The 16,031-nt window shown below is 46.2% G+C and overlaps 1 protein-coding gene and 1 pseudogene across 2 annotated transcripts; both read left to right on the forward strand.

Moving 5' to 3' along the window:
- The first annotated feature begins 32 nt into the window (after window positions 1–32).
- Window positions 33–2,241, forward strand: LOC106860332 (cyclin-dependent kinase 4 inhibitor B pseudogene; annotated as a pseudogene).
- Window positions 2,242–10,006: 7,765 nt separating this feature from the next.
- Window positions 10,007–13,816, forward strand: LOC106860330 (cyclin-dependent kinase 4 inhibitor B-like). 2 transcript variants are annotated; one of them, XM_014888118.2, is made up of 2 exons: window positions 10,007–10,242; window positions 12,503–13,816. In XM_014888118.2, the coding sequence occupies exons 1-2, from the start codon at window positions 10,105–10,107 to the stop codon at window positions 12,797–12,799; spliced, it is 435 nt and encodes a 144-aa protein (XP_014743604.2). In that variant the 5' UTR covers window positions 10,007–10,104; the 3' UTR covers window positions 12,800–13,816. The 2 variants fall into 2 exon arrangements, with proteins under 2 accessions (XP_014743604.2, XP_088012589.1); XM_088156463.1 differs by having other exon boundaries at window positions 10,007–10,173.
- Window positions 13,817–16,031: the final 2,215 nt, after the last annotated feature.

The raw sequence follows: 16,031 nt of genomic DNA on the forward strand, positions 1-16,031 counted from the left end.
TGTGCGGGCGCTGACGCTGTCTCTCCCCGCAGGTGATGATGCTGGGCAGCCCGCGGGTGGCCGAGCTGCTGCTGCGGCGCGGAGCCGACCCCAACCGCCCGGACCCGCGCACCGGCTGCCTCCCGGCGCACGACGCGGCCCGAGCCGGCTTCCTGGAGACGCTGGCGGCGCTGCACCGGGCCGGGGCACGCCTCGACCTCCCCGACGGCCGCGGCCGCCTGCCCCTTGATGTGGCGGCGGGGGGCCCGCACGGAGTGGTGGGGCGGTACCTGCGCGACCCGCCGCCCCGTGCCTAAACTCTTCCCGTGCCTAAACTCTTCCCGTGCCAGCCCCTCTTCAGACTTAACTGCCCGCTTCCGACCTGGGAGACACCAAGTCGAACAGTACTCATGTGATGCTGGGAATAACCCCGGATCGCGTTTCCCTGCTGGGATGCACGAAGGACAGTATTCTTTGCTCATGCCCGTATATTATCCTGCACTGAAAATGCTATGGCCCTCCTCAGGTCCCTTTTTTCACACTAGAGTCTAGACACTAAAGAGAAATATTAAATATGAAATATTATGTACGAAATATGAAGAAAATACTAAATGTGAAAATATTAAATAGCAAATATTGAGTATTAAATATGAAGGAAAATCCCTGCACAGGGATATGGTAGTATAAACCCTTCCTTGTTTAATGGGGCCACGTCTGGACTTCTTGCTCCGCGAGGGCTTCCCACTCACGCTTGCTAGCCCTCCGTCTGAAGAAGATGGGAGAGGCTTCAGAGTCTCCGTGTCCCCACAGCTCCCTGTTTGATTTTGGTTAAACCGAACTGAAGGGGTGCTGAAGCCAATCTGCCTTTCTCTGGCAAAACCGGCTGGACAGCAGCATCAGTGCTTCCTGGTGTGATTGCAGCTTTGGTAAATGCCTTCTTAAAAACACGTAGGATGCTCTGCATGTCTGCACATGTATCCACAGCGCATTCGTGGCTCTCCTTGTGTCGGCTGCAACCATAGGATCTGGAAAGAGGAAATAAAGAGACATTTGTGTCTCTGCACGCCTGATATGGTCGCCAGTTGAAATACTCGTTTTAACAATTTGCAAGCGACCTCCCCTGAGTTATAGTACTACTAAAAATTCAGGTGATTTAAAATCAAGGCAGCCATAAACGAAAAATTAAAAATCATACATCTGATGTATGTGCTTCCCAAGATGCTCGGAGGTGACGCAAAGCAAACCTTTGAAATAGCTCTGCTGCTGGTGGGAGAACGACGAGGAGGGCTATATATTAATTACGTGACAGCCAATACATGTTTTACAGGCTGCTTTGGCGAGGGGGCGTTGGGTGTGGGCACCCCAGGAAAAAGATACAGCAGCAGCCCAGCCTCTGCCGAGTAGAAAAGGGGAGGCGGGAGACACGCCGTCACCGCAGCGAGTCCCCAAACCCCCGGTGAGGTGTGGTGAGGGAGCGCACGGACAGCAGCAGGGCGGGCGGTGAGGCAGGCGGCGGGGACGGTGCTCCCAGACCGTGCGGGACAAGTAGTAGACCCTACCTCCCTCCCTGGATCCCCAGTGGAGTTGTGCTCACACGTCCTGCACCTTAGGGGCTGAGAACGGGAAGCCAGGCGAGGCAGTGACAGAGCTCAGGTCTCACACCCCAGCGCTAATCCTAGGCACTTCTAAGAGCTACCTGTAGAAAAGGTGAAAAAGATTTATTTTGGTTTTGCATTCCTACTGAGTATCCAACCCTATATATCTCATATATAAACATGAAAAATAATGTATATACCTTTTTTGTAACGTATTGGAATATGTTATTTATTATAATGTAATTTCATAAAATGTATGCTTTATAATTAGTTTGTATCTCTTGTCACGCGATGAAATATTTAGTTATGTCATTAATGTACAGAATGTATCTATGTAATACCTATATAAAATATGCATGATATGCATATAGAACACACATATATAAAACGTTATGATTATGCATCAACGTGATATATTTGCTTATCAATTATTTTTATATGTAATATACTTCGTTGTTTAATTACGCTTCTTGGTTTAATTAAAACGAAATTGTATGTATATAAACATGTACCAAACATTTATGTTATCTTTAGTCTATATTCATTCTTCTTCATTGTACGAATATCTAGAACATATATTTTATACATATCTTTAAATAGAAAACATGTAACATCATAATATGCGATTATAACACCTTATTAATTTGTGCTGCACTCTGCCCTAGAACATGGCATAGCTGAACCAAGGACGACACTGGGGATGCAGCAATTAAGTGCCTGAATCCCATGCCTGTGGGAACCAGAATGGAGCTGCTACCAGATGTGGAGATGGGGTAAAGCAAGAGCCTGACCACACTCCTTGCAGAACAGTAAGGTTCTATTAAACTGCACTTTCATCATCAGTTGGACCTGTTCTTATTTTAAATCATCATTTTCTCCCAGAACTAGATTCGATTTCCGTTTTTTTAGCATTTCCATTAAGGCTTATGAAACTACAGAAAAAAAATAGTAATAATATATTACTACTATTATTGTTTATAAAGTTAGCAAGGAAAAAACACAATTTGCTGGGCTGACTGCACCAAATAAGAAGAGCATGCCCTCAAAACCCAGCAAGGCTAAATACCTAATCGTTATAAATCTGCCTCACAGAGTAGGTCCATAGCCTCTTCCCAGGACAGGCCCATGGTGGGGACTACTCACTCCATGGAAGGATGAGGGTCACTGGCGAGATCCCACTTGGCTGCAGGAGCTTCCACAGGCACTTTTTCTTCTGGCGGCAGCAGCGGCTCCAGGGCTTGGAGTCCTCCTTGAAAAGAAGAATAGTAACAGCTAACAATAAACAGCAGCAGCAGTACACTTTATCAAGAAAGCCCTAAAAGTATTATGTTTGAGGTGGCAGATTACTCGCTATTTCTATTTTTAATATTGCCGCTATAACTGAGTACATGCGCTACCACACATACACCCTTCTGCACCAGGGTTTGCTCCCTGTGCACGACGAGCCCTGGATTGGCCATGCATTCAGTGTTGGTGGGTTTCTATTGCCAAAGTTGTCGATCCATCCTCCCACCGCTGCTCTGGCACTTGCATCACACAGCCAGGTAGGCATTCATTTCTCTGAATTTTGCTTTGCCAGTCGGGAAGCAGTAGTCACGGCAAGGGAGAAGAGGGGGAAAAATAATTTGAGGGGGAGGGTAAAAAAAGACGAAAAAGCTTCTATCGAAAGGTGCTTTAATTTCGAAATAGCCGATTTTACTCACCCAGTTTCCCAGGCTTGAAATCGGACTTGAAAAGAAAGAATTACAGGCTTTTCCTTATCAACATTGTTAGGGTTGCTCCGTGCCGAGGCAGAAGAAATCTTCTGTTGACATCCGAGTTATAACTTTTTGTCCATCCGAGAGAAGGAGGTGTTTGTTGTGGGGAGGCTATAGCACACGCTTACGTTCACCATCCCTCCCAGGGACCGTCATTCTGCGTCCCCTCCCGGCGCTTTTCCCGCAGCTCCCCTCAGTCCCCGAGCTCCCCAGATCTCTCTCCCAGCCGCCTCTAGCCGTGACCATCCGAGCTGGACCCCACCGCGCCGGGAGAGGGAGAAGATGCGCCAGCAGAAACGACGCTCTCCCTGCCCATCGCTCTTCTCACGGAGGTACCCCGCACCCGGGAGCAGAAGGGCAGAAGGGTTCTTGGGGTGGGGGGCGGGACAGGGAGGCAGCAGAAACCCCCTCCACCTCCCAGGGATGCTCTGCCCGGGGGCAGAGCTGGCTCAGCACCGGCTGTCGCTGGTCTCTGCAGCTCTCCGGTGCTTTCTGGGAGCCAGGCAGGCAGGGAAGCGCCAGCAGGTTGACTGGGGCTTCTGAGCAACCCTCTGCTGCTCTCTCGCCCCACTCCAAACCCTCGCCCTTCAAAAGGAAAGCAAAGAGGTCCGACACCGAGGAGCACGGCCGGAAAGAAGGCCCGGGGGCTGGGCGGGGAACCCTTCATTACCCGTTTCGATGGCCGGCGCGGGGAAAGTGAGATCCTCTTTCTCCCCCCCCATCCCCCCCACCTCGGCTTCGCTACGCAACGCTCCCGCCTCGCGTTCAATGGCCATGTGACAAGGAAATAGCTCCTCGCCCGGGCCAAGACTGGCCCGCGCTTTTAAACAGGCAGCGATCCGCTAGCCGGCTGTCAGAGTGCCAACGCGGAGCTCCGGCACGCCGCAGGCCCTCTTTCTGTCAGAGCTTCCCCTGGGGGAGTGGGGTCCGAGAGCAACTGGACAGCAAGAAAAAAAACCCGAGTAACACCCGTCCCCAAACGGAGCGGGAGGCGGCGTGTTTGGAGGGGCAGAGTGGGGGGGAGGGCAAGGAGATGTCGTCAAGGCTTTATTTGAAATAAGCAGGGGAGAGCCCTGCGATTGGCCGGTCTCCACGCCCGCCTAGCGGCAGTGCTCCCCGGGACCAGGCGATGGGAGGGCAGAGGAGCCGGCGATCTCCCCCGAACCCATCCCCCGCTGACAGTCTTCCTTCGCCCGCTTTCGAGGCGGGAGCCATCATCATGGGAGGAGTTTACAGCGGAGTGTAGGGGAGGAGTGTGAGGCGGAGGGAGGTGAAGTGAAATGGGGAGTCGAAATTAGTTAAACGGAAAAGAAAAAAAATGAAAAAAAAAAAAAAAAAAGAAAGAAAGAAATACTCTCCAATGAATGGAGGGTGAGAGGGCCGATTCACCGGTGGGGCCCCGCTGGGGAGGTATTTGTAGCGTGACGCGCCCGCGGCTTCCCCGCACCCATGACCCCCCGGATAAGGTGCACCATCCACTTTCGGCGCGCCCGCAGCCTGCCCCGGGCCTGGGCGCTGGGCTGGCGCATCCTCCGCCGCGTTTTCGGGGCGCTGGGACGGCGCTGGCCGCGGCGCCTCGCCCTGCAGCTGGTCCTGCGGCGGAGGCGCGGCGGGAGCCCCCGGCCCAGGTAGGACGCCGGGAGCGGGGTTGCTCGGGGCGGCGCGGGCGGCGGGAGCGGGAGGCGGCGGTGGCAGAGCCGCGGGGACCCCTCCGCGCCGCATGCTCAGATGGCAGCGGGAAACGCGTTAGATTTCTACAGGCGGGGTGTTTCTGTGTGGGTATTTTATTTATTTATTTGTTTGTTTGCTTGAACGCAGTAGAAAATGTCTGGTTCTTGAAAAATTATTGTAACTTACTTCTGCCTTGCCTCCCACTTTCTGAGAAGTTTTCTTCTCAGAAAATATAAACCCAGCACCCCTTACCATCCTTTTCAGACAAGGAAACAAGGAGCATAGCTATTGCTCTGAAGAGAGAAAATGGCCACTGTTTTCCGACCGTGTATTACTTTCTACTCTTGTAAACGACAGTGAAATGCAGTGGCCTACTTTTCCTTCCCTTGCCATTACGAAAATGTGGGAAATAAGGGTCAGAGCGGCCGAGCAGCGTCAGAAAGAGTAATCAAAATAGATTCGTATGAAGGACCATGAGAGATATCCGAGGCTGGGGCAGTTATAGAGACTTTTTCCTTATTACGGAGTACAAAATCTGATTGTTGTGGACCTAGGTATTGATTATCACACGCACAAAAATAATAATAATTAGATATATAGTGAAGCTAAAGCGAATATTAATTTTTATGAAAATTTGAGGATTGCTCTGCACAATCCTCATAGAGGATTATTAGAGCATTCCACAACCTCCTCTTAATACAGAACACAGACTGGAAAAGAACACAAGTGGAAGCGAAGTAGAAATATTTGCCTCAAAATGACTTTAAAAATAGAGAAAATTCATTTTATATTTGTATAAATAGATGTACAAAATTTTTAACTTTTCAAGCTGTAGGACTCAAGGTGTGGAGATAAAGTAATTCAGAGTTTCCCTGCTCCACTTTCTGTTTAGATTGCTTCCAGTGCTACTTGAATAAAAAGTATGGGGCCATACACACAGACACACACACATATAGATCAGAAACTACAGTTTTCGTTGTTGCCTTCAAATGTGTCTTTCTTTCTTTCTTTCTTTCTTTCTTTCTTTCTTTCTTTCTTTCTTTCTTTCTTTCTTTCTTTCTTTCTTTCTTTCTTTCTTTCTTTCTTTCTTTCTTTCTTTCTTTCTTTCTTTCTTTCTTTCTTTCTTTCTTTCTTTCTTTCTTTCTTTCTTTCTTTCTTTCTTTCTTTCTTTCTTTCTTTCTTTCTTTCTTTCTTTCTTTCTTTCTTTCTTTCTTTCTTTCTTTCTTTCTTTCTTTCTTTCTTTCTTTCTTTCTTGTTTTTGTAGTAGGCCTCGTTTCTTCATTCTGCACTAAAAGGGAGAAAAAGAAACTATAAACTCTGTCTGACCTGAAAAGCATGAATCTCAAATACAAATATAAGTATGAGGGTGCTAATCACCTCTATTGCAAGGGCAAAACCCCCTCAAAGATCCGAAAGTGTGGCTATTATTTTCTCACTGTATTTCCACTTTTGCCATAAACACTGCTATTTTCTTATCCCCTTCCCCTGCGATTTTAATCTAGGAGAATGAGTTTTTCTAAAACTTCCTAGCTCTAGACTACAAACCTCATTTTGAAGGACCTGGGATAGAGTAAGGCACGCATGTTAAGTTTAAATTTAAAAAAATAAAACCAGAAAACAAAACCAAAAAATCCTATGAATAATACAATACCTAGGGATAATTTTGTAACTGTCTAGGATAGCATATAACGGAGTTGTGGCTTCCTCATGTCTTGAAGCATCCGAAAGCAGGCTGGATGAGGCAAGGTAGAGAGGTGGGATTGGAAATAATATCTCCAAAGACTTTTCCAACCCCAACCAATCTCTGATTGTAAGATATACTCTGTGAGTCATTTATTCATTATTATTGCAGTTTCTTTGAGCTATGTTCGAGCTTTTGTGTGTGGTTTGGTTTTTGCTTTGTTTGTTCTGGAGAATTTTTCAATCATTTTAAAGTTCAATAGAAACCCTCATGGCACAACTTTTGAACGACTAAAATTAAGGCAATAGATCTTCCTGGTTTTAGCCAATATGTGTAATCAAGATAAATACATTTGCAAATATTCTGATACTTTAAGCTGAAGACAAGAACGATAATGTTAAATGATTTCTGTATTGGATATTGCTTAATTTTTCGTGTAACTTGGAACAAGAGTTTCTCCCACCCCCTTTTGATATAAAACAGGTTAGTTCCATGCAACTCTCTACTGCACCTCCTATCCCTGTTTCTCTTGTTCCCTTTTTGTCTATTTGCAAGCTAGAAAATCTCAATATTATGTTCTTTATATTTTATCTCTTTATTGTATTTAATTAACCCCTGAAACAATTATTCAAATAATTGTTAGATAAAATGTGTTTCGAATTTCATTATTGTTGTCTTTTTGTTATTGTTGTTGAAATACTTGCTAAGCCTTAAATAGAGCATAAGACGGCTGCGTTTGTTAACTGAAAGTTACCTCTTCCGTCCTTTATGCTCTTATCAAAACATCTCAGAACAATTTGCAGCATTACTGTACTGTAATATTAAAATGGATCTGTTTTCAGTGTCAAAGATCTGTGTGGTTGAATAATGATTCTAAAATTAAATAAGAGCAGAAATATAGGATAGAGACACTGTTTAGCATGATTCGTTTTTGGTTTTGTTTTTAACTTCTATGAGGATATCTTCGCAGTAAGTTTTGCTGAGAGGAAAAGGTGAATTCACTTTCCTCCCCTCCGAGAAAAAAGCGCGATACAAGGTTCTTTTTCAAAACACACCATCTAGGCTGCGTTATTATTATCCTAACTTCAGATATGACTCTGTGTTGTTGTATTTTGATTAATTTTAGGTCCTTTGTTGGTACTAGAATTATATAATATAAGATTTGATTTTAGAGAGGAAAGAAATCACAATGTTTCAATCATGTAACTTAAAATGCTGTGCCTTAAAAATGTTCTGGTAGTTTGATAAGTGATTTAGAAGGTCAGTAATGTTGGGACATAATAATGGGACAGTATTTGTTGTCTTACACTATTAGCTTTTAACATAATTTAGTGGAGATGGAGATGGAGATATAGACGGGCCCTCTGATACGAAGTAACATCTTCACTTGCAAGGATATTGACTTGTGAGTGTGCATTTTTTTTCTTTACAGAATTAACTAGTTTGGAAAAGACTTTAAGGACATTGGTTCCAACCTATTTCTATCCTTATGCTCACTGTAAGTATAGGAATAGGTCCTATACTTATACATACAGATGCATAAAATCCACGATCAATACTATTTCGCAGAAAGCAAGGCTAGACAGCGATAACCTGCAACCCTGCCACGCATCACTATTGATTTGAAATTTTAAGACACTTAAGAGACAAAAACAACGAGGTCATTAATGCCAGAGAGCATAAGAAGAATTGGCATATACTTTGCCTTTTGGGTGGGGGATCATCTTAATTTTTTAGACTTCTCAGACTTTAAAAAATTCACTCTTTTAAGCGTAATTTATTTATTTAAAAATTGTATCTATTTGTTTGTTTTAAATTGTCTGTCTGTCCCGAGGGCCGCTTTGCACCATGCATTGTAGAAAAACCGCGATGTGGTGGGAGTCCACCACAAGCGAGGGTCTCACCTCAAATATTGGACCCTCATCTTGCAATGCCACTTGCCCCAGAAACTTCTCAAGAGAGGCCCAGAAAGCCAGTAAATGCAGGTATTTTAATGAATTTCTGACTTGTCTATGCAGGGATAAATATGTGTTTATTTGTCCTCATCCGAGGATAACTCTGCTTTCGGCTAATAGTAAATGTAGATATAAAATCACCATGTTTCTCTTCTAGCTATGCAGAGCTCTTCGGGGGTTTTATCTGCACAGCGGATACTTCTGCGGCCTCGCACTGGTCTTCTGCAAATTAGGAAAAAAAAAGGAGATTAGGGAACTGACATTGTAAGGGGTGAGGGGGAGGGGAAAAAAAACAAACCAAAGAAAAAAGGAAAACAAAACCTTGAAAAACACTCCTATTTTCCTTGCCTCTTACAAAGGTCTGCCTGAAGCTTCGAGGTGGCAGAATAAAAACTTCACGGTGCGGGTCGTGGGTACCGACCGCCCACTCCCCCTCGACGGCCGCGGGGGGGTCGCTAGGGGCGGGAGTATGTGCCACAAGCGTGCTCGGGGCATGCAATGGGGAGACGCTTGGCGGAAAGCCAAGGGGAGGGGCCAGATGCTTGGATTTTGAGGATCTGTACAGCTGCCAGGCAAAGCGGCATTGCTCTGCCTAGCCTCTGGCTGCGCGGCTGGAGCTGCGCTTTACCCTTGGAGGGCTTTCACCGCGGTTTCTCTGCTCCCGGGAGGCTCTGGAAGGGCCAGGCTGAAGCGATCCTCTTCTATCCGGTGCCCTGAGGTTGGTCGCAGACTTGCTGCGGGCACGGCTCCCTTCCTCATCCAGACCGCCAGCTCTCGGCAGGCGCAGAGCTGAGGGATGGATCCCTGACCCACCGCTCGGAGAGGCTCGGGCAGGGCAGGACCCCTTTCGGAGACAGAAACTAGAGCCATCACTGGCACAAAAAGTTCCTCTCTATCCCAGGAAAGTTCAGAGCCGTCGTACCTTCGTCAGGCCGTCGACCCCCCTCATTAGATGCTCCCACCTGCCCCGGCCGAGCCAGTGCCGTGGAAGCTGTTTTCCCATGGGTCTGCGCCCGCTCCCCTGCCTTCGAAACCCTCCCCGATACGGGGAGAGGCTGAGGGTGCAAGGCCGCCGCCTCCATCCCCTCTCCCCGGTGAGAGGAAAACGCGAGAGCAGCCCGCTCCTGAGGCGTTGATGAAACCGGCTGCCCTCTGAGGCGCCGTGCTTGAGGACCAGGCTGCCAGCATCCCGCGGTCCTTAGCCGCCCTGCCGGCGCCCCTCGCCCCGGGTGTGTGCGCCGATTTACCTCGGCCGCTGGGAGCCGCGGAAGAGAGGATGCCACAGCGCCCGCCCCCCCGGAGGAGAGCGGGGCCCGGCGGTCGGGGCGGGCAGGAGGGGGAGGGAGTGCAAGGGGGAGGCCGCTGCCCTCGGGAAAGGAGGAGCTGGGTAGCAGCGACGGGCGAGATCGCAGCCAGTGGAGAGGGAAGGCAAGCGGCGGCAGTGCGGCTCAGGTCGACGAGGGGCGATGGAGGGGTCTCCGCGGAGCGACGGGGACCGCCTGTGCAGCGCCGCTGCCCGCGGGGACCACGAAGAGGTGAGGAGGCTGCTGGACGCAGGCGTGGATCCCAACGGGACCAACGCCTTCGGAAGAACCCCGCTCCAGGTACGGAGCCCCGCGGAGCGGGGGTAGCTGGATGGGGGACAGGGGGAAAGCTGTGCTCTGCCACGTCGGCGGGCGGGGAAGAGTGGGTTTTTCGTGTTTAGAATTAATTTTTATTGTTATGATGGGAACCGTACTCCAGCCGCAGCTGTCTGAATTCTAATGGCCCCTCTACTTTTTAATAAGCCCTGCCGTCCTGAAAATACAAAATGGAGTTAAGTGGGGAACCGCTGGCAGCAAACGAATTTTTCTAGGGGATACTCAAAAGGAGAAGTAGGACTGCAAAATCCGCTTCCAGATAACCTATCCAGATAGGTTTGGGGAATGATCTGCACTTAGAGCACTAGTCTCGGTTTTTTAAATATAGCCCGAATAGGTCTTTTTTTCCCCAAGGAAATCGAAGTGGTGTCTCTTTCTAGTATATTCAAGAACAAAGAACCTAGGAACTGTGCTGGTACAAATTGTAACTTGAAACTAGATATATATTAGTAGCCACCTCTTTTCTTTCTTTTCTTTTAGTTGTAGTAATTTTAATATTCTCTATCCATCAAGAGTGGGATTATTTATTGAGAGATGTTAAAAGTACCAGATACCAGTATGTAGAGTTGTTTTCTAGACAGTTTCAGTGTGTTATATTAATCGACATACTTAAGTAGACACTTTTAAAATGTTCGCTGAATTATTAATATACTGTGGTTTAAACTGGAGTTGTGTATCTCACAAAGAAGATTCCTCGACATGTCACTTTAAGAGATGTATTTAATGATTCATCAGCTTAGCTAAGCAGCCATTTTGGTCCTTGCACTTTACATAAAAAATTAAATATTTTTCTGAAGTAGATTACCGAGAAAAGCTCTCAGAAAGTTATCAGTTTTATTTCTGTTTTATGTTCAAATTACAGATGAAATTAATCTCTAAATTCTTATAAACTCTTTCCTTTCCTCATTTCAGACGAAGTTCTCTTTCTCTGGTCAGCAACTTGCAAAATGGCTGATACTCGAATATGTGGACCCTTTTTTTCTTTCTGGAAAGGATTAATATCGGGAATTTATGTATTACGACATTTATAAATATTTTCACACTTTCAGTCTAAATAAACCAAATTACTTGAAGTGCACAAACAAAAGGCCCAAGAAAGAAATTGATAGAAAAACCTATTGTCTTAAGATCTTTTTCAAAGCGTTAAGTCGCAATTTATGGCGGTTCAAATTCCATTGAAAATGACCAGGCAGTAAGGGAAGTAAAACCTCATGTGCGAATTTATTTTGGTTTTTGGTTGATTTGGGTTTTTTCCCTGGGTTTTGCTCAATCGTATATGATTAAACATTGCCGAAAATTTCTGCTACTGGCAGAAAAGCAGAATGTCATTAGGAATTTGTCATTTAGGCACAAAATATCATTCGAAATTTTCCATCAATTAAGTTTTGTGTATTACTTGTGAGCATTCAGCAGCTGCTCCCAAACCTCTGAGAAAAAGACAGAGCTGGAAGAGGAGAAAAAAAAAAAAAAAAAAAAAAAAAAAAAAAAAAAAGAGAGAGAGAAAATCATCTTGGTCCAAAACTCAGGAATGGAAAAATCGAAAATATCCACACCCAGCTACATTGCCCCATTACTGTGCTGATCGTTGATAAATCGATAATGCATTCTAAGTGACAGCAACCTGAATGGAAGGTCACTCAGGGCTGTGACAAGATATATGGTGTGTATATATAGTATACAAATATTTACAAACTCTTTATGTGTATAAATATATTTAATGTATTCTAATATGTGTGTATGTCCAAATACATTTATAATATATATACATGCACTATTTATTATGTAATAAAAGGTACATTACATAAACGGTATCTATATTGTGTGTATATATCTCTACACACACGTAGCTGCCTCCGTATCTGTGTATAAACGTGTGTGTGTACATATATATGCTTATAAACACACCACAAGTACCATTTATACCACGGTGTATATAAATGGTATAAATGTGAAGCAGAACAAACACGTGTTGTACCTAGTCTGGAAACCACTAGCTAATATTTTATATTCATCATCTAACCATAGACCATCTCGAGTTGGAAGGCACCCGCACGGATGACAGCAAACGGCTGTCACAATATATGCAGGTCACGACTACAAGTAGCCGACACAGCAGAACGACGCTCCAAAAGAGACACCGGTCCTGCCACCGCCAGCCCGGCTGCCCCCCGGACTCTCGGGGGTGCTCGGGGCGGGCGGGCGCTGACGCTGTCTCTCCCCGCAGGTGATGATGCTGGGCAGCCCGCGGGTGGCCGAGCTGCTGCTGCGGCGCGGAGCCGACCCCAACCGCCCGGACCCGCGCACCGGCTGCCTCCCGGCGCACGACGCGGCCCGAGCCGGCTTCCTGGAGACGCTGGCGGCGCTGCACCGGGCCGGGGCACGCCTCGACCTCCCCGACGGCCGCGGCCGCCTGCCCCTTGATGTGGCGGCGGGGGGCCCTCACGGACTGGTGGGGCGGTACCTGCGCGACCCGCCGCCCCTGCAGGGAGCCGGCGGGGCCTCCGAGAAGGCTGTGCGCTGACCCCTAACCCCGCCGTCCCGCCGAGTCCGTGTGCCCTCGCCCCCTGCAGCCCACCTCCCTACCCGCGAGCATCCCCGCCGCCGAATCACCAGCGAGCCATCGCGGCTGGCTGCGCTCCCGGTGTCGGACTGCTGGAAAAAGTCTTCCTTTGTCCCATTATCTCCAGGGCTCCTCTCGCGCGTTCCGGGCACCCCGGCTCCCGCTTCTGCGAAAAGACGTGTGCTGAGATTTTGTGAATTTCCTGAGAAAAAGATGAAAAAAATTCCAAAACACAATCAAGACTAGCCCTCCTGCTTCTCCCTCTCATGCTCTTCGGCGGACAGAGCACAAACAGCAGACAGTTCTTTCGTGCTCTAGGGGGAAAAAAAATTAAATGTTCGTCTTTCCTCCCCTTTTTTTTATACAGTAAAGCTTCTTAAGAGAAGTGAGAACGCTATTTCCCTCACTGGCTTGCTCACTGCCCTGCCAGGCTTTGTATTTTAGTTATTCCTTGAGATACTTCTATGTTCTCACACTAGAAAATAGAGAACACTTTAGCCATATCATTCAAAAATTTAATTAATCCCCAAATCTTCTCCCCTCACCAGCCCACTCAACATACAGTTTTAACACCGAGATATAATAGTGACTGAATGGTAAAAATTTTTGCGCTGATCAGCGTTACAGTTTGGGAACCACATTTTGTGTAGCTGTATTCACGGAAATTCGTGTCAGAAATCAATTGGCAATCAATTACTTACTACATCGGTTTTTGCATTTGGAGACCCCATTTGCTCAGATGATATGTACAACGAGCTTCTTACTTTTAAGGCAGCTTTCCGGATCTCTAAACCAGATATTTGGAAACAACAGCAAATGACCAAGTTTGGTTATAAATCTGGATCTTTACACAGTTTTTGTTTTTTGTTTTCTGTTTTCTATGTAATTTCTATCATCTACCCGATGTTCTTATCACTTATGTCTGATGAAATGTCTGCTATTATTCAGTAATAAAGCATGAAAAACATTGGCTTAAAAATAATTCACTCTTTAATGGTTCTGGATGCAGCAGTACTTAGCTGGGTGGCGTTATTTATTTCAACGTTCGTTGCTTTCAATTTTTGTGTGTGTGTCTGCATAAATAAATACGGATACACACCGCACAATCATGCAGGTCGGATAACAGGACTTTTTGTAGATATGCATTATTTAAGCAGCTTTACACGCAAGTTAAAAATATGCAAATCGTTTATTTCCTTATTGAAAACAACACTTAAAGGTCAAAAGGAAAGCTGACTTGCACTTTATACCTTTGCGTAACTTTATGATCTATTTTTAAAAGTGGGAGGGTTTTCTTTTCCTTTGGTTAGAGCACAGGTCCCGAAGCAGAGCCAGACTCATTTCTCTAAAATATAAACAGGGATAGGGAATCACTCTATTCTCAAGAGGAAAAAAAAAAGAAAAAAAAATTTCTTTGGAGGACAATTGGAGAGCGAGCCCCATCACAGAGAATATCTGTGAGCAAATCCATAGGGGGCTGGGCGTGTGGGACAAGTCGGACTCATTGATGCTTGTGGCTCCCTTTCCGACTCAGAACTGTGTGTAATTCTGTGAACTAAATTTTCGTTTTCTCTCCCGCCCCTCCAGGCGAGCGGGAGCCCTGTTCAGCCTCTCGAGCTGCGACCTGAGGACAGGTGTTTAGTAGAGCTCGGCTGGCGTGGCGGGGTGCGGAGCATCCGTTCACATATCATCCAACCCAGCCTCTGGGCTCGCTGTCCCGTCCCTGCCGCCGGCCCTCTTGCCCGCAGGATGCCCACCCCGTGGGAGGGAGGGGCAGAGTTCCGGGAATTCCCCTCCGAAGCATGGCAGTGGCATTCACACCGGGATGCCCATGGGGTTTTCACCAGCCTCTCCCCACTCGGGAAAGCTGTGACAAAAGAGTGTAACCTTTCCAGAGGCTTTGGCCTCAGAGCTGTCAAAATTTCCTTGGGAAGTTGCCTGAAGAGGATGGAGAATTCTAGGCATGATTTCAGAGGTGGTGTAAGCGTGGTTCATTCCTTGGACAAGGAATCAGCAGTGCTCTGTGATACAAAAAAAGCACACCTAAATTGCTGCGAAGGCCAGCACCTGAATAATTTGACAAGCTTCAATTCTCTGCCAAACTTTAATAAAATACCTTCAGGTGTAATAGCACTTAGAAAAACAGTTTGCTATTACACACTACGAAAAATGATTCTTCTAGAACATGGCTCCCAAACTTTACAACAGGCAACATCCCCTGTAAATTCACTCAGGTTTATTGTGTCTAAGAGTTGACAGGCTTTAAATCTTGTGTTCAAAGTCTCTGAAAGCTTCAGGGAAAATAGGAAAAACAAGAAGTGTTTCAAAAAATGAAGTCATTCCCCCACCTTGCCTGGAACAAAGGTGGGGAAATGACATTATTGCCTACTTACAGAGAAAATGAGCCTCATGTACTGTAAATCTCAGGAAGAAAATGAAAATGCTCAGAGACCTTACAGAAGAAAGTGGGGATTTGAAGATGGAAAAGGCAAGCAAAGTAGCAAGTGCCGGAGAGGGAACCTCTGAAGACATTTGTGTCTTCTAAGATCCCTGGTGGGGCAATCACTCCCAGGGAAGGGATGATATATCTAGTAGCTTTATTATTTTTAAATCTGATTTCAACCAATCCTAAACCAACACTGAAGTAATTAAACTTTTTTTTTTAATTTTTATTTTTCCCTCAAACTCGCAGGAAAAAGAGGCAGAAGTACTTCAAAATACTGTATGAACAGAAGACAGAACACTCTTTTTCTTTGTGGAAATGTCCCCAGAGGACCAATGTCTCCACATTCCTGTCTCTTACTACGTATTTCTAAGCATCTCTATGCTTGTGGTAGAAACACTTGCAAAGAAAGTGTTTCTGTGCTGGAGAAAGTCCAAGAAGGTATAATGAAAGGAGAGGTGGTCTTCAGGAGTTGAAAACCAAGAATCTTGCAACTAAAGGTGTCAGGCTGTCTCCTAGAAAGGTACACAGATGACTGCCACTGGATTGGCACTGCTCTTGTTATCAAGTGTTAGTTCAGGATTGAGAGAGGGCTGTGAGAAGGCCTGTTTACACCTACAGGACCAAGGACACAAAACATCTAAGGTGTAGCTGACAACATCAGCTGATGTCATGGTTTCAGAAATACCCTACTTCCTACCACCGAATTAGGTAGCTTTTGTGGCCATTGGCATAGTCACTCCTTTAAGG

The sequence above is a fragment of the Sturnus vulgaris genome, chromosome Z (assembly GCF_052056855.1).
Source record: "Sturnus vulgaris isolate bStuVul1 chromosome Z, bStuVul1.hap1, whole genome shotgun sequence".
In the NCBI taxonomy this organism is placed as follows: Eukaryota; Metazoa; Chordata; class Aves; order Passeriformes; family Sturnidae; genus Sturnus; species Sturnus vulgaris.

Bases quoted from the DNA above. Each gene is read 5' to 3' on its own strand.
- LOC106860330 (XM_014888118.2), top strand. From the start codon at position 10,105: ATGGAGGGGTCTCCGCGGAGCGACGGGGACCGCCTGTGCAGCGCCGCT. The intron at 10,243-12,502 runs GTACGGAGCCCC...CTCTCCCCGCAG, and splicing joins TCGGAAGAACCCCGCTCCAG to GTGATGATGCTGGGCAGCCC.